The sequence below is a fragment of the Fusarium odoratissimum genome (assembly GCF_000260195.1).
Source record: "Fusarium odoratissimum NRRL 54006 unplaced genomic scaffold supercont1.36, whole genome shotgun sequence".
NCBI lineage: Eukaryota > Fungi > Ascomycota > Sordariomycetes > Hypocreales > Nectriaceae > Fusarium > Fusarium odoratissimum.
Genome location: NW_022158719.1, coordinates 75,840 through 99,462, shown reverse-complemented (window position 1 = coordinate 99,462; position 23,623 = coordinate 75,840). Strand labels below are relative to the sequence as shown.

At 44.0% G+C, this 23,623-nt stretch overlaps 6 protein-coding genes across 7 annotated transcripts; 3 read left to right on the top strand and 3 right to left on the bottom strand.

Annotated features, from left to right (window-relative positions):
- Positions 1 to 935: 935 nt before the first annotated feature.
- Positions 936 to 2,576, top strand: FOIG_13805 (uncharacterized protein; the record flags this gene model as incomplete). Its single annotated transcript, XM_031214977.1, has 4 exons — positions 936 to 981; positions 1,808 to 1,853; positions 2,307 to 2,350; positions 2,440 to 2,576. 4 exons carry the CDS (start codon positions 936 to 938, stop codon positions 2,574 to 2,576), a joined length of 273 nt encoding a protein of 90 aa, XP_031055248.1.
- Positions 2,577 to 3,857: 1,281 nt separating this feature from the next.
- FOIG_13804 (uncharacterized protein) lies at positions 3,858 to 7,537 on the bottom strand. 2 transcript variants are annotated; one of them, XM_031214975.1, is made up of 6 exons: positions 7,224 to 7,537; positions 7,048 to 7,166; positions 6,962 to 6,997; positions 4,848 to 6,911; positions 4,595 to 4,791; positions 3,858 to 4,541 (listed from the first exon to the last, which is right to left on the bottom strand). In XM_031214975.1, the coding sequence occupies exons 1-6, from the start codon at positions 7,336 to 7,338 to the stop codon at positions 3,875 to 3,877; spliced, it is 3,198 nt and encodes a 1,065-aa protein (XP_031055246.1). In that variant the 5' UTR covers positions 7,339 to 7,537; the 3' UTR covers positions 3,858 to 3,874. The 2 variants fall into 2 exon arrangements, with proteins under 2 accessions (XP_031055246.1, XP_031055247.1); XM_031214976.1 differs by lacking the exons at positions 6,962 to 6,997; positions 7,048 to 7,166; positions 7,224 to 7,537 and having other exon boundaries at positions 4,848 to 6,940.
- Positions 7,538 to 7,871: 334 nt separating this feature from the next.
- FOIG_13803 (uncharacterized protein) lies at positions 7,872 to 9,142 on the bottom strand (the record flags this gene model as incomplete). Its single annotated transcript, XM_031214974.1, has 2 exons — positions 7,872 to 8,255; positions 8,999 to 9,142. The coding sequence occupies 2 exons, from the start codon at positions 9,140 to 9,142 to the stop codon at positions 7,872 to 7,874; spliced, it is 528 nt and encodes a 175-aa protein (XP_031055245.1).
- A 962-nt stretch (positions 9,143 to 10,104) lies between these two features.
- FOIG_13802 (uncharacterized protein) lies at positions 10,105 to 10,726 on the top strand. Its single transcript, XM_031214973.1, has 2 exons — positions 10,105 to 10,180; positions 10,243 to 10,726. Exons 1-2 carry the CDS (start codon positions 10,163 to 10,165, stop codon positions 10,663 to 10,665), a joined length of 441 nt encoding a protein of 146 aa, XP_031055244.1. The 5' UTR covers positions 10,105 to 10,162; the 3' UTR covers positions 10,666 to 10,726.
- Positions 10,727 to 15,720: 4,994 nt separating this feature from the next.
- FOIG_13801 (uncharacterized protein) lies at positions 15,721 to 16,049 on the top strand (the record flags this gene model as incomplete). Its single annotated transcript, XM_031214972.1, has 2 exons — positions 15,721 to 15,873; positions 15,957 to 16,049. The coding sequence occupies 2 exons, from the start codon at positions 15,721 to 15,723 to the stop codon at positions 16,047 to 16,049; spliced, it is 246 nt and encodes an 81-aa protein (XP_031055243.1).
- A 5,587-nt stretch (positions 16,050 to 21,636) lies between these two features.
- Positions 21,637 to 23,555, bottom strand: FOIG_13800 (uncharacterized protein; the record flags this gene model as incomplete). The annotated part of the gene is made up of 4 exons (XM_031214971.1): positions 21,637 to 21,876; positions 21,943 to 22,171; positions 22,224 to 23,246; positions 23,320 to 23,555. 4 exons carry the CDS (start codon positions 23,553 to 23,555, stop codon positions 21,637 to 21,639), a joined length of 1,728 nt encoding a protein of 575 aa, XP_031055242.1.
- Positions 23,556 to 23,623: the final 68 nt, after the last annotated feature.

Genomic DNA, 23,623 nt, shown 5'->3' with positions numbered 1-23,623 from the left:
TTGAATACACTGTAGCTCTTAGATACAGCAAAGAACTCATCGTTAGACTCCCTGGAGTGTACTTCTATTGACTAACGCACTTGAACCAGTGGATGTGATTGACTTGATAGGTCTGAGACTGAGGACAAGTTATTAACTCTTTATTGACAAAAGCTGATTGTATTGCACTGTTCCTATGTCTGCTAATTCTCAAGATAATTTCCTTATTGTTTTCAATACGTTTCTTGATAGGCGTGAGGCTCTGTAGGCCGACCGGGTGGACATGCCTGCCTCGGCTATTTCATTTGACACAGGGATCCTATCCTGTGAATTAGGCGTGCCGTTCACGAGGCCACGGCGAGTTCATGGGGATGCAGGATTATCCCTGCCCCGCCAGAGGCAGAGCAAGGACACCTCTAGAATGAAGTAATTGAATGAGTAGTATTACGTACTGCGTTCTTGGTTCTAAAAAAGCAGCTACCTAGTCGACGCGAGTATTGACCTGATATATGCATTAGCTAAAGAAGTGCGGCGTTTATTGTATATACTTTCAACAGGGCTTTTACACACTTAGATAAGTGGCAAATGAAGTACCACTAAACAAGCAGGGATCTATAATATTCGCTCTACAGATCTCATCAGGGACCTAAGATAGCTAGTGTTCGTAATTAGTATGTAACCTTGACGTTAAGCTATTAATCCATTAATGCTTTTCCGATGTCACACTACTCAAGTAATGTCCTCAATTTGACTTAGTATTATTAGGAATTTATTTAAGCTGAAATGACTTCTCTTAAACTTCTAGTAGTATTTGATTCTTATTATCTATTCTTAATTGAAACACTATGGCAGACTATATTAAGGATAAGCAGGGAGAGTTAATTAACAAAGGTGATTATGCTTAGATATGATTCCGTGGAGGTAGATGCAAGGGTGGTATTTAAAAGATTGTAATAATGGAAAAAGAGGGAGAAAAAAAAAGGCGTAAAGAATCCTCCAAAGGTATGTTTTCCTCGATTTTTAATATTGGCAGTGAACTTATATGTCTAAATTAGGTATTATTTAAGGATCAGTATGGTCACGAAGTTTCGCATAATCTAGGAACTCTGGAGCATAATTAAAACAGCTTTATAAGTATTACACTTATAAGGTGTAAATGATTAATGTATTATTACCTTAAAGCCGATAGTATTATTCTCATTTTATCCTTTATGATCTATTGTCCTGGATGACTATAATTAAGACTATTATAAACAAGGCCATTAACAGGGACGCAGTAAGTCGCTGTTCTACTGCTCCCAATAGTTCAATGCGTCTTCTCACGTTAGCACGTAGTCTTGCTGTCTCTTCTCTCTGCGAACAGTAAACAATGCCTGGTGCCAGTCTAAAGACAGGTTGAACCACATATGGCTCTTTGGTGGCCAACGCGTCAATGCTCAAATGCCTTGCTTCTGGCCAATTGTCGACTGGGTTAGCCTTATGGGTAGGCGATTGGGACGTATGGTCATGAGAGAATGTGCCATCTGGTTGGCTCTTGCTTAGTGGACTGGCTTACACTCGTATCTTACGGACAAACAGAGGAACAGTTGAATGCGGCCAATTTCCGCTACTGAGTGGAGGATCCATGGAGTATTGACTGAGATTCTGGATTTGGATGCATATGCAGGCGGATTACACAAGATGCATTTCTGATTGGAGGGGTTTCGATTGTCGCATTACTGCTAGTGGAGAAGGCTCGTAGTCTTGTAAGGCACGTATGCAATTGGTCGGCTTAGACAGTCTTTATTAGCCTTGCCTGACCACCTGGCTAAGTACTAATACAGTCTAGTGGCCCACGACAAACCCGTTACAGTCTGTGTGTTAGATTACAGCTGGTAAGGGTCTTGGATGTTAGCACGATGCAAGGCGTCGCAATTTCACATCCACCAATTGAAAAGACCATGATCAGCAAATGTTTAGATATAAACGATTGAGACAAGTAGTTGCAGGTCCTCTTAGCATTTCTGCTATCTTGACCAGATATCAGGCTCTAGAACAGTGGGATAAATTTTACTAGTATTATACTAATATATAATTAAACTTTATTTTAAAGTATAAACTTTTACTTATATCATTAGGTAATTACTTTATATTATTTTTATAAATATACTAATTTCCTATTTACTTATAATTATCTCTCTTTATTATTATTAGTATTTAGGGTTAACTCCCTATTACTATAAAAAGCCTATAATCCTAATTATTACTATTATCCTAGTAGAATATTATTCTAGAAGAATAGCCTATATACTACTCCAGAATCTCTATATAATCTTACTAACCCCAAGTATCATTCTGCCAGAACGACGCCCGGACTGGAGACCAGGCCGCCGTATGTGCCTGATTTGAACCCTACAGAGAATCTGTGGGTGTTGATGAAGGCCGAGATCTATCGGTTACACCCAAAACTGACTCCTGCAGAGGATACAGTTGCTATACAACACGCCTTAGTCTTAGCTGCGATGGAAGCTTGGGATAACTTTGAAGAAAGGATTTTACAAAGCCTCTGTAAGACAATGCCAAACCGCGTTAACGCTGTAATTACTGCAGAAGGCTGAGATACAAAGTACTAAAGTTGTTCTAGTTGATACTGTGAGGTTGAAAATGCAAGTTTAAAGCGGCACCTTCAAAAATCCCTGATTCGGATAGATGAGATACTTCTGAGCAGGGGGGATGCGAATACTTTTTGCAACCCACTATAGAAACTCGAAAACACTGAGAATTTTACATGGGTATGAGCCAATGAGAGGTGGTAAATTTCCTCTTTTACGGAAAATGGGACGGACAATAGGGATGTAGGCAAATGTCGCATGTTCTGTGGTGACATCAGTGGACGCCGCATCAGGAACCCTTCCACAAATTGCGTGCAGGCGATTTAACGAAGCTATCGGATTGGCTCTGGATTCGGAAAACGGATGGGTCTTTATCACCGATCTTGGAGGTTTGGGGCTTTGCTGGTCTGAGTGAACAGGAGTTTTATTGCTGCTTCTGGCTATATACAACATTATACGATCTGTTTGCTTTGCAAACAATATTCCTAGCATTGAGCGATATCCTTGGTGAGCCTTTGCATAAGGCAGAAGTTTCAAATGCAAGTGTTTAGGTAGAGGCTTATAGCAGTTCTGATATGTAAATTAATTATTAAATATAGGTATAGGGGCAAAAGACTAATTAAACCTTCTAGTAGCTAGTTTCTGCCGAAGCTTCCCTTAGGATAGTAGTGTTAAACTTAATTTTATAAGGTAAAGCAAAGGATTAGGGACTCAGGGATCGATTTACTGCTCTAATATTATAACTGCTTAGAAGTATGTATTATATATAAATAAGTATCTTGTATTTACTAGTATAACTTTAATTAAAAGGCAAATTAGAAAGTTATATATATTACTATTAAAAATTTATAAGAGATTTAAAATAACCTTTAAGAATATATTATTATATTAATATTATAGTGTATTTAATTAATACTTTTATATTTTAAAGAGCTTTATTATTAAGAATTCTTATATATATATTTATTATTAAAATATAAGTTAAAGCTAGGAGAAATACTATTACTGCTAAGGAAATGCTTATTTATATAATAATAAAAGGCCTTATTTCTTTAAATAATATAAATCTCTACTTAATATACTTAATAGCTATAGTATTCTTTTCCTTTTTACTTCTTATTTTTATCCTTTTAGTTATTAAATAAATAAGCTAATTTAAATTTTTATAAATTAATTTATATACTTTTTATATAATTATAAATTATTAATACTATCTTTTTATCTCATGTAAGTTTTATTTTTTATCTAGCTTATGTATCTATAATATAGAATTTACTATACTTTTTTATACCTTGCCTACAAGCCTAGTCAAACACATCCATAACATACCTCACATTCCTTTGTTCATCGAACCACTTCCTTGCCTCGTCCAAGCCTATGTCACCCCCGGATCTCTTCTCAATCTCGGTCTTCACTTTGATCATAACCTCTTTAACCGAATCAGCCATCGCCCTTGAGCCACACACATACACCATGGCGCCTTTGTTCCAGAGCTCGATAAAGTCCTCCTTGTCTTGCCAGATCCGATCTTGGACATATCTGCACCCTTCTCTATGTCGACTGTACGCTCGACGTACCTGTACTACGCCAAGCTTCTGCCAACTATCGAACTCGTCGCGGTAAAGATCATCTTGGTCAGGAGCACGACAACCGAAGAAGAGCAGAGCTGGCGCAAGAGTGCGACCTGAATCATATATAATGGCGCGTTGCTGTATAAAGCCTCGGAACGGCGCAAGTCCTGATCCAGCGGCAACACAAATTATGGGTGTACGTTCTGGGTTTGAGGGGAGGCTGAAAGCAGCAGGCGATGAACGGATGGCCACTTGGAGCGTGTCACCCTCAGCTAGAGAGTCGAGGTAAGAGGTTGCGACGCCGTTGTATGTGCCGTGGCCTGAAAAAGCGGGCCCTTTGAGGACCGAGAAGGTAATAGTCGCATGAGCCTGATTCCATAGGGGAGATGAGGAGATGGAGCTAAAGAGGGGAGGTCAGTGGGTTGTGAAGCGACATGGCAATGGAATTCTTACTATTGACGAATTCGAATAGATGGCAACATCTGCAAGAAGTCTCCGATAGATAGTTCGACAGAGGGATACCGTTCCAGGATTTCCAGAACTGATACGCGCTTGTTGCTGATCTCCTCAACATAACTTTCCTGGGATAACGAGGTGAGAGCAGCTTTGGTCTCTACATCGGACGCAGCTTCAGCAATAATAAGCAGGTTCTATCATGGCCAGTTAGAATTATGCCACATGTGTGCTTGACTGTTCTTTTTCTCACCCTCTTTGTGGCCGGCTGCGAAAGCTCAACATAGGAGTTTAATACATCCATCGCTGATACAGACGTGTCAGTCGGCAGGGCAGCTGGCGTACTGCTCGAAATTTCCAAATGAGCATCCATTGGAAGCCTGAACCTCCTCAGGGCTCGGCGAACAATCTCATGGGGATTGATGGGCAGAACAGCAAGGTAGTCTCCTGCTGTGTATCCAGTGCCTTCAGGTAATTGTATCTCAATGTGTTTCTTCTTGGATTTTACATCGATGTTACTTGTTAGTGTCTTGGTAGAGGCCACTGTTGCCTCCTTGACATCTTGACGGAGGGTAAGGGTCCTAAAGCTACAGCTCTTGACGCTCAGTCCCTTGTCTGTAAGCATTGTTTTGCAGTCAGGCTTGTAACGCTTTTCAAGAGCAGGCCACAGAATGTTATCTTCCCATGTCTCAAAGTCACTGAAGACCATGTTCTGAGATACATCGGCAAGACCCATGTCCACAAGTCGAGTAGCGCCATGCTTGGCGAGAGTACGGTCCACAAGCTTGGGAATGCGGTGGAAGGTCAGCACCCAATCCTTGTGACCACAGCCAAAAACAGCATACGAGACGTCCTTGAATGGCTTCTCTTCTTGGGCAGCATTCTCAACCCAGGCAACAAAATGCCCAGCATTGTCAGGGGGTTGGCCTTCGTATGATGCGGTGATGATAACAACAGGTTGATCTGCAGGAAGATTCCCATTTGCCATGTCAAGACAATCAATCTTTGTGACGCGGAACCCATGCTGCGCGGCATCAGTTGCAACTCTCTGGGCCAAAGACTCGCATGTTCCACTATTGGATCCGTATAAGATTGTTATAGGGATACCGTCTTCAGCGTCAGCAGACTCGCCATTGGTCCCATTCGCCTCGCCTGTCGCTAAAACAGGCAGACCAGCCAGCCGGCGCTCAAGGGTGGTCGGCGTAAGATTATCCCTCAAGATTGCGCGCATATACATATCTTTGGGCTTGATGGTCAAAGTCTGCTTGAAGCCTAGATGATAGTTGGGATCAAGAACAAAATTGAAATTCTGCAGAAGCATAACCATGACCAGCAGAGATTCCTGCCAAGCAAACGGTCTTCCAATGCAGGCTCGCATGCCATTACCAAACGGCTTCCACGAGTTAGGAAATTCCTTGTTCATTCTGGCAAAGTTTTCATCGAACATGCGTTCTGGCCTGAACTTGTCTGCATCGTCGCCGAACACCGTGGGGTCGAGTTGTGATTTTGCGAGGAGGTTGATGATTGTTTCGCCAGCCATCACGGGATACTTGTTCCCAAGAAGCGTGTCTTCAAAGGCTTCGACAGTGAAGAGAGGGATAGTTGCGTTGAGACGAAGAGTTTCTCTCAGAACACCATTCAGATATGGAAGCTTAGAGAGATGTTCCACCTGAATAGGTCCTTTCCCGACCACCCGATCCACCTCATTCTGAGCAAGCTGGTAGGCATCTGGATGAGTGAGGAGTTGGTAGAAAGCAAACGATAGGAGTCCCGAAGTAGTTTCGTGCCCTGCAATAAGAAAGGTGATCAAGTTATCCATGATACTCTCGTCAGTCATCTTCTTGCCAGTTTTTGTGTCGACACCTTCAAGCATAGCTGCCAAGAGATCCTTCCGCGTGCTTCCATCTGCCTTTCGGGCGTCAAGAACCTCCCTAGCAGTATTTCTCATGATTTCAATATCTTGCTGATATTTGCGATCGCGATCGCGGTAGACAATTCCAGGTAAAGGCAATCTTCGAGGCTTTTCTCCAGCCTCTGTGAGAAACTCACCCATTGCCTCAATGAATGGATGGAGTACTGGAGAATAGTAGCTGTTAAATCTATAGCCCATAGAACATAACGCCAATGTGTCTAACGTAAGACGAGTAAAGTCATCGGTTGCCATGATGGGGGAGTTCGGTCCGTATCGCGCCCACTTGAGAGCAAGTTGGGAGGCAATGTCGTGCATCTCGTCGAACATGTGCTGGATCGACAATGGTCCGAAGGCTGGCATCAGTACTCTGTGAGCAATGCCCCAGTTCTCCTCTCCGAGTCTGGCCTGCCTTTCTATTCAGGGTATGCTCTGTCACCGTTACCGAACAAACTTACGGTAAAAAGCCCGTCGTGAACTCCATCTCGAATTTCCTATCAAATCATCAGCCTCAGTGCCTCCCTATGAGCATACTATGACTTACAGTGAGTGCTGAGTTAACACATTTCTTGAACCGCTTCTCATTGCATGTCTCGTTGACCAAGGCTTGTGTAGATACGATCACGACGGATCGGCCGGGGAATTTCAGTCGATAAATCTCGCCTTGCGATGAATTGTTAGTTAATTGTAGTGGCCCTTCAATCGCAAGATGATACTCACCATGCTGTTCAGCGAGCGATACCATAGAACCCAGAGGGAATTCGGGGTCGATTGATGTAATGTTACCTAGCAAAGGCAAGCCCGAAGGGGATGGGATCTCAACTGTCCCCGCCATAATACTTTGATGCTTAGTTCGCCGTAGTTCAGTCTACGGCCTCTGTGTCAGAGGACATAAAGAAGAAGGATTTTTGACGCAATTTTGTATGCTCCACGACATGGGACCACAAGGGTCAAAGTTTTGCAGGTGCCTCGGCTCATGACGAATGCATTGACCAGGGCAGTTCTACTCTCCATGACCTAACAAGAAATGTCAGGGTCTTGTCAATTTTGTTGGGACGTGATGTCTTCTCCCACAGACCGAAGATAGTATATGAGCTCGAAGAAAGGCCCCTGAAGTCGGCCAAAATGTTGAGTCAGTACCTCGGTGAGACCCACTTAGTCCCGGAGTGCCGAGGTGCAGTGGTGATCATCGTACTTCGCTGGAAGCATTATCTCGATAACATGAAGTCTGGGACTTGGCGAGATAAGATTCTATTGTATCCCTCTACCTTGTCGCTGAATTACTTCTTCGGAGATGGGCAGTTTCTTCAGAGTTAACGACAAAGTTACAGTCACCAATAGCATCATAACGAGTACCATGACCCGCACCTAGAAAGAATTTCTGAAGGAGTCATCGGGTATGAAATTGGCGAATGGTGTCCAAGACGCCGATAACATCCCCGTCGATGCGAAATCATAGTCCTCGGAGTCATCAAGCCACTGCGCAGTCTCAAGTCCCTGCGTTTCTGGTGAAACTGTTGGGTCTCGTGAAACGACCTCAGCTTCTCGAAGCCTTTTCTCGACCATGGTCCTAGCGCGGTCGAATAGCTTATACGCCGCATTGGCAGAGAAATAAGCCTTTTGCATCTTATTTAGAGCTAGCAGGCAGAGCCCCAAGTTATTCTTTGCCAGCTGGATAGATGATAAGTTCGATGATGTCATTTCAACCAAGTAGACTAGGATTGGCAGGCCAATGGTGAGGATGCAAATAAACTGTTAATGTGATAGTGCCTGGAGGTGTCTGGGTACGCACGCAATCGAGTGGGAGAACTTTATCAGATCTTCTGCTATTATGCAATTAACGGCGTAGGTTGGGTAAGTAGCTGCAGTCCGAAGCTTGATATTGGCAAATATTCTCCAAGAATCCTTCTCCTATGCAGGAACTCTATGCGGTGTTTGTGGAGGAATGGCCGATAAAGAGCTATGATAGCTGCCCTGCAATTGTTTAGCATATGGCTATTCGCAATCCCCTAAAATCTACTAAGCATGAAGCCAAAATTAACATAAATGAGATGCTAGCACTGGACTCTGGTCATTGCATGTGCTACTTGGTACCGTACTCATTGTGCTTTTGTGCGTGAATCCCTGGATCTGGCGTCCACAAAGTGTCTTATAGGCACTGTCTCAACCAGCAGCCTCTCTCAAGGTATAGGCAATCATCACGCCAGCATGAACGTTTTCCGCTGTAGGGTAGGTAGAACCATTCCAGCTCTCACCCACATTGATTTAGGCTGATTTGTATGGTGTTTTATAAAAAATGCATCTCTACGCTAACTTTTTGTACCCCGCATACACCAGTGTGATTACTAAAGGCATATACAGAGGCGAGTGGCCTACGGCAGTCTTGTGCCACTTGAAGAGACTACCCTAAATAGCAGTTTGGCCTTAGTGTTAGTCTTCGGACAAGCGATAGAAAGTGTTATATAAAGTTTTTGGAACGTTGAGAGAGCACGTACCGCATCATCGACAACAGCCTCGTTGACATGAGTCTCGTTGACCTGCTCTCGGGTAACCTGGCCCTCAGCAGTCTCTACTGGGGCGGACTGCACCGTGGAAAACGCAGCAGTGATAGCGAGGATTTTGAAGAGGTTGACTTGCATATTGGGCGATATAATATTATTATCGTTGGCAGGATAAAGAAGAAAGCATAGGGATTGAGGATTGGTTTAAAGGCTACGCTCATTTGGTCGTTCAGTGAGTGAGAAGGCTGCTCTACTTATATTCATCAATTCATGATCCCGTTCGGATATTGCTGTCTAGGAATTTATCATCGCTATTCTCCCACAATATACCGCGATAATCCTGCCTCAATTGGGGTTATCAACTGCTGAATCCATGTTCAAGAAACTGTATGTTGGTCAGAGTGGCTGCGTCGCGTGCGGAATAGTATAACAATCCTTGTGATTTATGGTTATCTTCTAACAGTCATTTTCGTGGGACGATTCCGAATCGTCTCCAGTGTTGTTGGTCGTTCGACATATGCTTGAGGCATTTTTAATACGCAGACCAACGGACCAACAGTGGAACTTTTGAGTGCGTGCCTCGCCTTAAGAAAATATCAATTTGGAGATTATTGTAGCGAGGGCGTGATTGGCACACGGCGGCCTCCCTTATTTGCCCTAGTTCAGCATATAGACTGTCCCTTTCGGCGGCACAGCCCTGATGCTACGTTACGGTCAAGTATTTGCTCCAATAGAAATTGAATATCTTCTCGATCCTTCAAGGTGGTAGCCCCAATCCACATTCCACCGTTTGACTTTGTGGTGACTTCCAGATACAGTAGTTCAATCAGCCCAGGTGCCCCTTTGTTTGCGCACTGCCCAACTACTTCTATAGTACCATTACTACGTAGGTACATGCTTCACCTGCACCCCTGCAGCTAGCGCTTCACACACCCCGCCTCTGATAAACATACCATTAAACCTCGACAACTTGCAATGGGGCTATGGCTAGCCTTCTTGCCGACTCTCTTGATCCTCTCTTCGCAGTGAGATCTCTGCAATATCTGGTTAAACTCGCTATCCACTGCTCCGTTGCAAGTTTCTTTTTAGTTTTTACGGTAGTTCGTCCTCGATATCCTCAAGCCACGCCGCCATTACTTACATCAACTCGCTGGAAATATGGCGGACAAACTGCCAGCAAGTGTTCCCCGGACTCTCTTATTTGTTAGTATGCTAACTACTTGATTAACCAACTTTAGGATCCCACCATGCCTCAAGGCGCTGCAGACCGACAACCTGTGGATGATAATATGTCGCTACGTAATATACTCAAATCGATGAAGAAGGATCCAGACGGAAATGGCATAAATGCATTAGGCTACGATGGTGTGCTTCGTAGTTTTAACCTGGAACGGAATGTTGTTGATGCAGTTGGCCTTAACCCAACCCAGATCAGAGAATATTATAAAGGTCTGCCTATGCCTGATAGATTTCTCACCGCCGATGGCCGTAATATATCCCGCAGGGATATGTTCTCCCCTGATGCAGAGAATATTCCCAAGAAGTTTACAGCGGAGGATATAGCCAAAATTGAGGCACATAACGAGGAGTTAGAAAGGCGCGGAGTCACATGCTGTGTTCTAGACAAATCAACAGACGACGGTAAACCGAATCCTAGATAGTTCCTTTTACTTTTAGTTCCTGTAGAATGTTAATTATTTTATCTCTTATCACGCTCTTTCCTGTGTATCTGTTATATGATACTGCGTGCCATATCGATATTTCCGCTTTAACCTCTTATAGAGCAGCCGGCATAGGTAAATAAAAAATCATCCACTGGAATGGGGTTTGAGCCCGGGGATGTACTACCGTCGCCGATATCAAAGCGGCCATTCTTTTCAAACTTGGACGTAGATCATCGAGAAGAGCAATAATTTCCGTTATATCCTTTTTAATAACAGCAGTTATAATACTAAATATAGAGATATCAGCTTCTGATATATAAACCTTCTGTAGATTTATTTATACTATAGTTACAGTTAAAGTCAGCTGCAACATCTACATATAGGTATCTAAATTGTTGCAAATCCTTATCACCTTCCTTCTCTTCTATTATCTATCGGAATCTCAACTTGATTGCGTTGATCTTTGTCACTGTGGTTTATACTCCTTTGAGCTCCTTAGGATAATGTTTAAACTTATTCAAGATCGTTTTCAAGCTTGCAAGAACAATTTCGCAGCTCTCGAGGATATTTTGCCCGAGTCTCCCCCTTCGTCTACGTATCGTCGATGTACTTCAGGGCTTAGTAAAGGACTCTGGGACTATAGATAGAGCAATTTTAAAATCTGCCTCAGTTCAGTTAGTACAATTAATAGGTTCTTTATTAAGCCGGATTAAAACCGACTGCCGCAGTAACAGGGTTGTCCTTAGAAACCGGGCTGATAGCCATGCCATAATCTTCAGAAATGGCAGTAAGGATAGAATTTTTGTAGTTAGTATATCACAATAAAACTTAGATATCCGCTGTAGTAATATTATTGGTTCTCTTCAGAGAACTATTGGCAGAGTCAGAGGTATGAATATAATCAGAGAAAAGCATAAGAACTTTAACTTATATATATATATAAATTATCTCTAAAAGTGGGATATTTACAGATATCGCCGATGCTTATATCGCATTGACACTCTTAAGAACTCAGCAAAGTAGCCGGGGAGAATCAAGATGCCCAAATATAATAACTATAATTAGTTTATTATATAAGTTTCATTATCCTCAGCTCCTGGCAATTATTATTTGCATTAGCTGGCCACCAAGATGAAATTCATATAGGAAATTTACTGGCGCTAGCACGATATAGGCCTGGCGACGATTAGCATTCTGGGCGCTATACTAGTGGTATCTATCAAATACACCACTATCAATCCATGCGCTTTCCCAATATTCTTTCTGCTTCGCCATGTAATTTTTGCCGCCTTAGCTTCATTCTCGCAGAATATCTCCACTGCTCCATCCCAGACCTCATCGTTATTATCCAGAACTGCCGAGCTGATAACCATATTAGCCTTAATTAGATCAAGTTGGTGGCGCAGCACCTCGGTGCCTTTCACTATCCTTCCTTTCCTAACCTCTGTGTTATTTATTTACATTCATGCAAGCTGCTCTCGAAGCGGTGCGTATTCTTGGGTGCCAGGTGTGCCTGGTATTATCAAATGATATTACCCTGGGCTTTCCAACCGCCCGATAATAAAGTCTTATTTAGGTATTTCCTGGTCGAACTCTACGCGAGGTAAATTAATCGGGATTCCATCGAAGTAAGTTATCTTTATAATTACTATAGTAATAGGAACATATCTATCCTTATTCACCCAGGTCCCTACCCCGGAATATTCATATGCTATTTACTAAAGCTGCAGCTTTCCATCGAGAATCTATTAAAGCCTCCGGAACTGGTGCTCTGTGACCTAATCGTTATAAATATAATTGGTGATAGGCTTAAGAATGATACTTATAATAATGACCATGCCTCCTACAACGAGAACTATAACGAGGGCAAGAACGCTAAAGGACTTATACCCTCCTGGGTTTGGTACTTTCATTGATCGGCAGAGATTCTGGGATTCAGACCTCTGCGGAACCTTCAGGGTAAGATTTTCTATTAAGGGAGAAGTCGAACCGGTTGGATACTTAACAAGGGCATACTGGAGTTCTATTAAACTGATCGCAAACCAGTTTTTGACTTCAGTAGCCTATTGGTTGCTAGGAAGAAAACTTTGTATGGACTGAGCAACCTTTTCGCCTGCACGAAGCGCGCCTGCCCCTCTTCCCCCAAGTGAGAAACTGATACCTTTAGCACCATTTAGGGCTAGTATTAGTCTGGCTGTGGCATTCTGAGTGGGATTCAGCTCAATGGTGGAAATGTGGTCTCGTAATAGGACGGCTGCAGTTAACGGGGAGCATATAGGCGTTTGTCTCTTTGGATTACACACTTGATAATAATCAGTGCAAGCCATGATGTTTACCAAATCTGTTACCAGTTAGCTCTAACACTATAACATTCGATAAGACTTACTGTCGGGTTGGCAGAATCTTTTTGAGATATGATTTGCATGAAATCCAAAAAATGGGTCATCAATAGGGGTCATGGAGAACACAAAATTTGGAAGTAGCCAGACGAGGGTGAGATCTTCATCTGGCTGGTAGGATTCCTGCGAGGGAAACTAGCTTGAGGCCTTGATATCTCCACCATAATGACTCATCGAGCTGCCAATGATGATGTTAGCAATATAGGAAAATACGAGTGACTGAAATTACCTCAACCCATATCCAACATCCAAGACGGCCAGGCACGAGTCATATTCAAAGGTAAATGGTGTTTAAGGAGCTGTGCTATTGCCAATATAATATTGATACACGGGGTAGGCGGTATAGTTAGTGTGAGTCTCCTTTGTAAAATTTCGGACCACCTTAGAATCGACGACGGCGCATTTGGTTACCCTGCGGTAATAAATTCGGTTTTCCAGGGGCGCGTTAATACCCAGCTCGTAGTGAGAGTCGATGCATCCGCTGTCAAGTTCAAGCGTAGCCGAGCAGAAGCCATTCCCGAGAGCGCAGTACGCGTTTGCATCTTCGGTCTATGTCATTGTTTTTAAACAAACGAGTTATATTGTGTCGAGCTATCATTACTCTCATAACAACCTCGTGCGTGTGTGTCCGCAATGATGGTGTTGCTTAGTGATTTGCTTGAAAGGCCGGTTTCAGACGTGTTGTCGAATACTATCCCACAAGTTCCTGGCGTAATCAAAATGTGGCTTCCGGCAGATCTGGCAATGGCACATGAAAAGGGTCCAACCATAGACCAAACGCAGAAATTGGTAAGAGCAAGCAAAGCCCACGCCCATGACCGAAGTATAGTCACCGAGAAGTCTCTTGGCCCCGTTTGTCGACGCCGCCATGGGAATGGAAGCGCCAGCAATTCTCGAGTAGCACCGATTGATGTGCCGGCATTGCGAAAGGTTGCCTGGTGCTGAAAGTGCAATACATCAGTAACTTTGTCTGTGGCGTTCATCTGGTGAATATCAAAGGTCAGAATGCTCCAGAACTGGCTTCCAACAAGGACAAGGAATATAGATAGGGCAGCTACCAAGATTAAGCCATTTTAAGCAGTCAGGGTTATAGTTGCACCAGTGATTCGCCCATTAGAATAATCGACCCACATGCCAGTATACACGTTAATATACATAGTGAGGAATATCAGAAAAGTTAGCTTAGAAGTTATGCCTGCTACTTAGGCGACATCCAGTGACGGTGTCAAAGTGGTGCTGTTGAGGATTTTCATTCTTTTCAATATCCCTCAACTACCAGAAATATAACTGAAGTATTCTATTTGCTAATAATAGAATTGGGCTCTGGGGGTGGCTATGGCGGGCACATGGTGATCTTCGCCCAGATGTGCAGCCCCCATTTGCACTTGGCTAACTAGCTACACCAACATTCTCAGCAGAATAGTAAGACATTATTCAAAGCCATAAAGAACATATATGATTTTAAGCTGTAAATTCTAGTGTAAATAAGGTGGCCTCACACATAAGTAGGACCTAAGCCGCAAATGCTGATACCTCATAGAAGATAAAAAAGACCATCAACGAGTGCAATTGCAGGATAACACATCTTGAGGAGGAAATGGGTCTATTAAAGGCATAATAAGCTGTAAAGGAACCAATAGGCCACGCGCTGGCTCGATTTGACCCTAAACTGGTGTTTCCCAACATTAAAGAGATCGTGGCTACAAGAGATCAGGTTGTGAAGAACATGCTAAAGCTAATGAACGCGCAGCTCCCAAATCATATTCAAAAAAGCAAAAAGGTCATCTAACAGATAAAGAGCAGTTTTTCTCTAAGTTCACCAAAGTAAATTAAATTTCAAGCTATTTTCGTGGTGCAACAATTAAATGTTGCCGACCATGCATTTCGGAATGATACTACGATGGGTGTGCGGACTCGGGGGCGTACCATGTGATGGTTAATTACATTAGAGAGTGACAGCATTGAGAATTAAAAAAGTATCAGTGGCGGCGTATAAAATCCTCTCCCGCTCTTTATTTCATGACGTGAGACTGGCATGATCTCGATCTGACCGACGTCCCCATCACCTTTCCCTCTCCTTCCCATTTAGCCGATCGCTCGCTCCTCATGCCCAAGCCCGCATATCGTATTCCACCTTAATAGAAGACTCAAACCACGGCCTGCGGACCTTCGCCCAGCCCGTTAATATCGATTCCATACGTGTTGCAGAAGAGGAAAAAAAGGGACTGTGTGCAGACGGGATGAAGCGGAGGAGGCAGAGTGGGAGACTAACAAAGCAAGCTGCTCTTCGTGGCTTACCTGATGCCCCTCCGCGGAACCTAGAAGAAAACAGAGCACCCTTTAACCCCCGAGATGGATGGAATACATCATTTGGCGGAGATCGTCCGAAGGGTAAAAGGCACAAGGCTTGGGCTGAGCAAGTCGAACGGCAGTAGGGTGTCATCAGCTCGTGTTGAATGTGACGGTCCAACTTGATAGCTAGAAGAAAACGGCCTTTCAGTATATTATATTTAACTATATAAGGACCTCGATGTCCCGCCTAGAAATCGAACCAATTATTCATCACCAGTCAAGCATATAAGAAGTCTACAACACACTCTCACTCAATCTTTCTTTCCCAACCCTTTTTTAACGAATTCCACCGACCATCATCATGAAGTTCGCCGCTACAATCACTGCTGTAATGGCCACCTTCGCTGCTGCCGAGCCTGCTTCCGACAGCAACCTGGTTGGCTGCCAACCCGGAACCTACCGGTGCGCTGGCACCACCGGCTGGGAGGTGTGCAACACCCGCGCCGTGTTTGTTGTAAGTCATCCATTCAACACCCAACAAACTTTACACATCAAACTACCCCAAAAAGAGATATCTAACAAAACAACTCTACACAGAACGGTGGAACTTGCCCTCCCGATACCGTTTGCAAGTTCTTTAAACCTAGCAAAAGCCCCTACTGCGTCCCCCCCAAGTTCGAATTCCCCTAGATGTAAAGTCATTCACTGGCCATCTTACAAACAAGGGGGCTGCGAACTTTCATTCTTTCTCTGCAGCTTCCACTCTCACGGAGCCCTTTCTTCCAGGCAAGGATCTTTTTCTGCTTCTTTACCACTCGTTCACTCTAAGTTTTAATCCTCACTTTTGATAGTCATGCGGTAGATGCATTATGGAGCAGTTGATACGACAGAGACAGGGAGAGGTTTTACGGGTACATGAGTTTTTTAATCATGTTTGCATGAGTTACGGTCCTTATTTACATTGTTTTACCATTTTATGAATCTCAAGGCTTAGGGATGCCACAATATTTAGATAGGTAGCATGAACAGACGTTGCAATCTACCGCTAATACTCCAGCAATCTTGGTCTCACATGGCAATGAGAATAGTGAAACTAACAGTAAGCTAACATGTTCATTCTGATCGGCACTTGATTAAAAAAGCCCTCCTAAAGGTGGCCGTGTTCGACCAATAACACCGGATAGCTTGACAGACATTTGAGGGAAGCCGTCACCACATGTAAGCAAGAGCACGGCTAAAAGAAGACGGTATGAAAGAGGCAGTAGAAGCCTATGGTTTGAACTCGTATCTCCAGGAGTACGTTCATACCAGGTCCTGATCTAATCCAAAGAGTTAAACAAAACGCCAACAATGACCCAGAGATGTGCAGTATGCCTAGTGATTAATCATCTAACATTCGCCCTTCCAGATCATGCTAACCCACTCAGACATCAGAGAGGTCAAAGGTCCCTCTCTGTATTGCTCAACATCAGCGCCGCTGGAGGTGAAGCCAGCAAAGCTGAGAGCTAGAATGAACCATGGTTGTGTGAAATCAAACAACACAATGAGTCAGTGTCCAGATCGCCCATCTCATGAAAGGCAATCTTGCCTTGAACACAGTTGGGCTGATCACTCGGCAGCTTCCGTCTTCACCGAGATGGTCCTTGGTAGTATAGCCAGCTGCGAGAACAGACCTTTTCTCAATAGTCCGAGGCTCAAGACAAGATTGTTCGGTATCTTCGGTGTCCTCGACAGCAACGGCTGGTTTAGGGAACAGTTGCTGAGGAAGATTCAAGAAACAGATGTCAAGATCATGCTCCTCAAAAATGATGCCACCACTGTTCAGAATATCAATGACCTTGGCAGCGGCCTCATACAGTGCATCTTCGATTATCGGAACCCACTCAGAAAGTGATTAATGGTATAAATACTGCCACGACTAAAAGGGCCCTTGAAGATATCGAATCGGATGCCACCAGTGTTTGTAATGGCAAGTCTAGGTTTATCCTCTCTGCCTTTATGTATGATGATTTCTGGGAAAACTCCATCAGTCACGGTATGTAGGTATAGGCATATGGAATTTGTATGGTCTACATACATCACCTTTTTTTTTTTTTTTGCGCAATGTTGACGTCGTATTCATGCTATAAAAGTGAATGACCCTGCCGTGCCCCCGAAGTGGTGGGGGTTTATAGAGGTAGGACGTCACTAAGATGCAATATGAAGCAGCTCACGTAAGATTTAAAAGCCATCCATTTATGTGAAGAAGTAACTTGACATTCACTATTGGCTAAGGTTTCGTATTCATGCTGCATATATAAACGATGTTACGGTGGCTTAAAGATGGTTTAAGGAGCCAACAAATACGAATCACACTAGAATGGCTGCAAGGCCATTATACAATCATATTTCTCCTGACTCACATTTATACTCTCCTAAGGCGGGCGGTTTTGCATATTGGTTCAGACGCAGATGTTCTTCGTTACTATGAGAAGACCTTACGCGCGTAACTTCCTGAGAAAAGATAAAAGAGCATTCTAGACTGGTTTTAGCATGATATAACTATAAGAACGACAGAAGGGAGGCGTAGAAAATATATTTAATGTTTGCTAAAACAAGCACTTTTTAGGTGGTTTTTTGCATTACTGAAACTTGAAAAGCCCCCTTCAACCTCCGCACACCACAGCTTTACAGATTAAATGGGTCCGACCAAATTACCTTCTCCAGTATTAATGCCCAAAACTCGCCGCGTTTCGGCTTCCGGACCAATGACAGACTTTAGATTTCTACCCTGTTTAGGTGCTTATATAGTAATATTGAGGCTTGGGATGACGGGTTGTTCAGAGAAAAAACGTTTTCTCTTTTTGAATACATTTCCCGAGCGCGACCCGGAGAATGCGGCGACCCGGCCAAGGTAGCGCTCTATAGTAATTTATATGGCAAGGTACAAAAGGCAGGGTTACTGATATAACAGGCGACCCGTCCAGGAGGCTGCTGACTAACGTTCAGGGTGGCGACCCAGTCAACATTTAAATTAATTATACATCAATTGATTTTGGACTGTAGGACTAGGGGAGGTACGTTGAGCCCTTGTGCTTGTGCTGCTGACAATGGAATTATTTAGAATGCAGTCACTAAATGACCGATAATATAGCAAGGCATTATACCCAGCCAGCCAGCCAGTGTAACTTAGCTTCATTCAGTCTCCAAGCTTCACGTCATCACCAGGAGTGAGTCCCTTCTAGAAGTCAAGGTTCGGCATCAGTCGAAACGATGATGAGCGCTAACTGTTTTTTAATGCCGAAAGCGCTGATTGCTCGGATGGTCGACTTGGGTAAGACGACGACGGGTTGGGAGACGGTGCCGATGGCAATCAGGGCGATGGGACTGATTGGAGTGAAGGGTGCTGGGGGCGAAGCGATGAGTCGCTTATCTTGGGGTATGTTAGCGACGGCTGAAGCGACGCGTGTGCAAGGACTGTTATATCTTTAACACGGTCGATGGTGTCTCTTAATTGGCGGTCTAAGACAGGCACCGCTGTGGTGGGGATTAAGAGCCTCGATAAACTTGTCCTATAGCCTGAGGTGAATGATGAGTTTAGAAACGACGGCAACGGGGCTTACCTGTTCGCCAGCCGCGTTATAATCTCCTTGATAATAACATTCTTAATCACCTTAAGCAATTCTTCACGAACTTGCCCCTCCTGGATAAAATTAACAACCCCCTCAACCCTATCTATATCTTTATGCAATTCTGAGAATAAGGAGTTATATATATTAGTGAACTCCTTATTCTTCGAATTAAGCGCCGCAAAAAGATGTTTTAGCGCGTCGTATTGCTCTTAGAGCTTATCTATGCCTTCGACTAGTTCCTTGTTTTGCTGTTTCAGCTTCTCGTTCTTAGTCTCTAAGGCTTCGACTCGGCTTTGCACTTCCTTGATAGCGCGGAGTTTGTCCCAGAGAAGGGTAATATCGTCGAATTTCGTTTTAGTATCTTGGCAAGGATGTTTTTCACTGGAAAGTTTAATTAAGTGAGGCAGAGGCGGTGGACGGGATGTGGTTTTATTGTATAATGGTGGTGCGGCTGTGTTGCCTAAGGGCTTAATAAGTTTACCTCTAATAGCGCTATATAAACTGGTGATATAGTATTAGGTGCTATGGGACTTAAAGAGACCTGAAATGGCTGTATTACTAATGTATTATAGCTTAGGAGGCGTGGTATAAATATTAATATAAACAGAGAAGGCAGTGGCCTTAGATAGATTATAGATAGTATTAAGGACTATGGCAGAGGATGTTTTAAATAGAGATAATAGCTTAATACCAGCAGTGTAGATAATAATAGTAAGAGTATACTTTAATAGAAAGTTAAGACTAAGAGTAATAGACTTAAATGCCTCCCCTATTACTATAGGAATAGTTAGATTCTTAATAATTATAAGAGAAATAATAAACAAAGTATAAACTTAAACTATGGCATTTATAATAATATCTAACCCCTTAAGCTTAATAGGCATACCTAGCTTAAAAAAAGTAGCCTCCCTATTAAACCTCGTATTAAGTGTAATAGCGCTCAATCTTAGATCTGGCTTTATTAAGAATTATATTATATTATCCTCCTGCCACCTTATAACAGCTTTCGCAGTATGATGTAAATCGAGCGATAGTTCTTTCAGGCATGTTAAGGACGATATTTCTACGATTAGTACATCCACCCGAGGGAACTTTCTAGACCAGCTCATGTCTAAAAGGAGGAACAGCTTCGCGTAGCCGGCAATCCGCAAAGCCTTTAGCAAACTGCGAGAACCAGGCAGATCACTTCTATAGTCCCTGGTTATTCAAGTAAAGGAGGCTTAATGCGCTTATTTAATAGGTGTGAGTTAGAATTTTATAATAATCTATAGCATGAGTTACTGCCTCTTTTTAGATATAGGTGCTTTTTTAAAGAATGAGTTAATAGGAGGAGGAATAAGAGAGGATTAAAGAGGGAAGGAGGATATTATAAGGTTAGAGGAAGATATCGTAAAGAGTTAATGGATTAACGTCGTGTTAGGTGCGGAGATGGAAGGGAAGGGAATTAAGATGGCTGGTGCTGAGAGACGCAATTTCGAAGGAAGAATTATGTATCCATATACCGGGTATAACTTCGAGAGTAAGTCGCCCTGGGGTATTAGAAATGCTGGTCGCTAGTCACGCGAATTCTTTTGTCACCTATTTGCATCAATTAGTTATTGCTTCGCGACATGTATTATATCGATAACAATAAGATAAAGCTGAAACCCCAGAGTCTGTACTAGCACCTAACTGATATCTCTACAAATAGGTAATATTAGTCTTAGAGTTTATGCGTTTTAAAAATATAAGAATTGCCAGACATATAAACAGGGTATAATTACTTATTTGCCAGGTGTCTTATGACCCTTATGATGGGTCTGTTTGGAGTAGCGCTGTTAGGTAACACGAAGTACTATACCAATACACTTAACAGATAATAACGTCCCCCAGTGTCGATAATGGACTGGTATTACAGCGAAGACATCTGGACTCCTAGACTCTGTCTGATCTTCGCGCTTCTCGCTACTATGAGCGTCGACTATCTCCTCGTCGTAATAGACTGGTCCGGTATCGATTATGCTTAGATTATCGTCTTCCTGACTAGAGGTTATAGGAAGTTCCCGAAAGGCATTGTATCAGGTCCGAATTTCCCAGTATCGGCTAGCAAATGGAAATGTAACGCTTAACGGCCTTCTATTTATTCTCTGACCGCCCTTACGGTCGTTCATTCTAACCCTCGTAATATAACAGAAACGCAGATTTGAGACTAAAAAATGTATTTTCAACGTATCCAGGCATACAGGTACCCAATTAAGCTATACGAAACCAGAAGTTCGTGCTGTTGTCTGGGATTTCTAAGTGCTGATTCCCCCCTGGAGTATCGGCCCTTCGCATGGTACGTCAATGCGAGGTCCGCCATGCTCCTGATCGTATCGGGGTGCTTCTCCACAAGCACCTCTCGTCAGAGATCTAAGACTTTGACCGAAATCTCTCATCACATCTTGTCTCGCTCAACTAGGCCTTTAATTCTTCAACTCCAATACAACGTCAACTTGCGTCGACTTGTGTTCGACGTACTCTCTATTATCAGCTTCCGCCAGTCCTAGAGGCAAGGAAAGTAAATCCCGTTATATGGAAGGTTGAAATGTTTTGTTTCCCTTTACGAATTATATAAACGACAAGTTGTAACCTGCTACTCAGACTGACAACACTTCCGTAAGATATCAGTTGTCTTAAATAATCGCCTACTTTAACCAGACAAGTAACCACCTTCCAAACCTCCTAATATTCTCGACGCGCCTAGAACCATCGGCCATCTCACCGGCGGCGACCAATGTCAGCTGTCCTCGCCGGGGGACCGAGTCGGCCGTCATTGGCTGAGGCCTTTCAAGTCGGTTATCCGATACCCTTCTCCTCCACTTGCGGGGGTCCCAACCCCAGAATTTGATTTGATACATGGTTGATATCATAGCCATCAGAAGGATCTGAAAAGAATCTGTCAGCATTGCGTCAAAGAGGAACTGATGCTAACTGGGAAGGAGACAACCCACGGCGATGTAGCACCCGAAGAAGTCTTTAATGTTTACAGGGCTGATAAAGGTCCTCCACCCGTTGAAGATGACGAAGAGGCTGCATGCGAGTACCGCATAGTATGCCCGGAGGCACTGGCCGTGTGACCTGTATGGATATCGCGGATTGCTGCGGTCGTAGAGCTGCCTGACTAATGGATTATAGATGTCGACCACTTCCATGGTCTGACCGGCTGCGGCACCTTCCACACTAATATCGTATTTAGAAAGCGCGCTGCTTGGAAACTTTCAGTTGTACTCACCTCTTGTAGAACTCGATGAAACTTGCTGCCACGAGCCCATACGTAATCATCATGGAGACAACACAACACCGAACCATCCGACCTAGAATCTTCTGCGAATCCGGGTTACAAGCTAGGAATCCCATGAGTCCAAAGCACGCACTGAGAACCACGGCTGCATGGGGCACCCCATAGTTCGTCCGTTCGAGCCTCCGACGAAGAGCCTGTACGGGTCCCCAATTCGGCCAAACCTCATGGATGCTGGCCAGCGCATGCAGCGTCCGCGACGCGTTGTACAGTCCATTGGCCCCCGCCGTGGTGGCTGAAAAAATGATGAAGTCGTTGACGATGTACGGCCAGACCCTCAGTCGGTTAATTACTGGAGAGGCGACAAAGGCTGAGTTTTGGCCGAAGCCAAAGGAGATGACGGCGTTGTCCACGATGGTGGGATACGTGTACGGGACGTTAAGACCGACGGTGAAGGTCGCGAGCGTGTAGAGGGTTATAATGCGGAGGCTGATTTTGCGGGTGCCAATCTTCACGGTTTCTTCCGTTCGAAGATCCTTGTTCTCAGCTGCTGTGATAGCAATGGTTTCAAAGCCGATCATGCCGAAGAGGCAGGTCGTCATAGCTTCCCAAACACCGAGGAGGCGGCCGGCATCTCCCTGGACTACATTCTTGTTTGGGAGGGTCATATTTCGGGCAGCGAACGAGTAGGGCTCATTGTAGGTCCAGAAGGCTCCACGCTTGACAGGCTGTTGAATATGGATAATGACGTTGAAAAGGATAAGGGTGATGATGAAGAGCATCTTGATAGTGCCGAAGATGTACTCCAGTCGGCCAAACCACCGTACTGGGAGCATGTTGAAAGTCAACATGATGAGAAAGAAGCAAAGGACGTAGACCGCGGGTGACGCGCTGGGATAGAATTCGAGTGTGGGATCAGGGTATCTGGCTGCTTGGAGGAGCTCTTGAGGATATCGGAACTGGAAAATGTGAGTTATAGCCACAAGCTCGGCGGCTACAAGCACAATCCAGGAAAACCTGTCATTGGCGTCATTGTTTGAGGGTTACTTCACCAATGCCTAAGGTGACTTGTATGAATTTATCAACTTACCATGTCATCCACCCCGCAGTATATCCCAGAGACTCGTCCAGAAATCGACGAGGAAATTCGATGATGGGGCCCTTGACGGGAAACAGGGCTGTCATCTCGCCAAGGCATGCAGCACATGACCACAGAACGGTCCCAGTGACAATGTACGCGATGGCACCAAGGCCTGGTCCGGCGAGGTATATGACCCTGCCGGCCTGGAGGAAGAGCCCGATGCCGACACACTGCGAGAAGGCCATCATGTTTACATGCCGCTCCGTCAGTTCGGCGCTGAGTTGAAAGGATCAGACTTGGAGACAACGGGGGT

Excerpts from the sequence above, each read along its gene's own strand:
- FOIG_13804 (XM_031214975.1), bottom strand. The coding sequence starts at position 7,338 with ATGGCGGGGACAGTTGAGATCCCATCCCCTTCGGGCTTGCCTTTGCTA. Across the intron at positions 6,998-7,047 it reads GTGTTAACTCAGCACTCACT|GAAATTCGAGATGGAGTTCA; the intron begins GTAAGTCATAGT and ends ATGATTTGATAG. Across the intron at positions 4,792-4,847 it reads CGCAGCCGGCCACAAAGAGG|AACCTGCTTATTATTGCTGA; the intron begins GTGAGAAAAAGA and ends TGGCCATGATAG.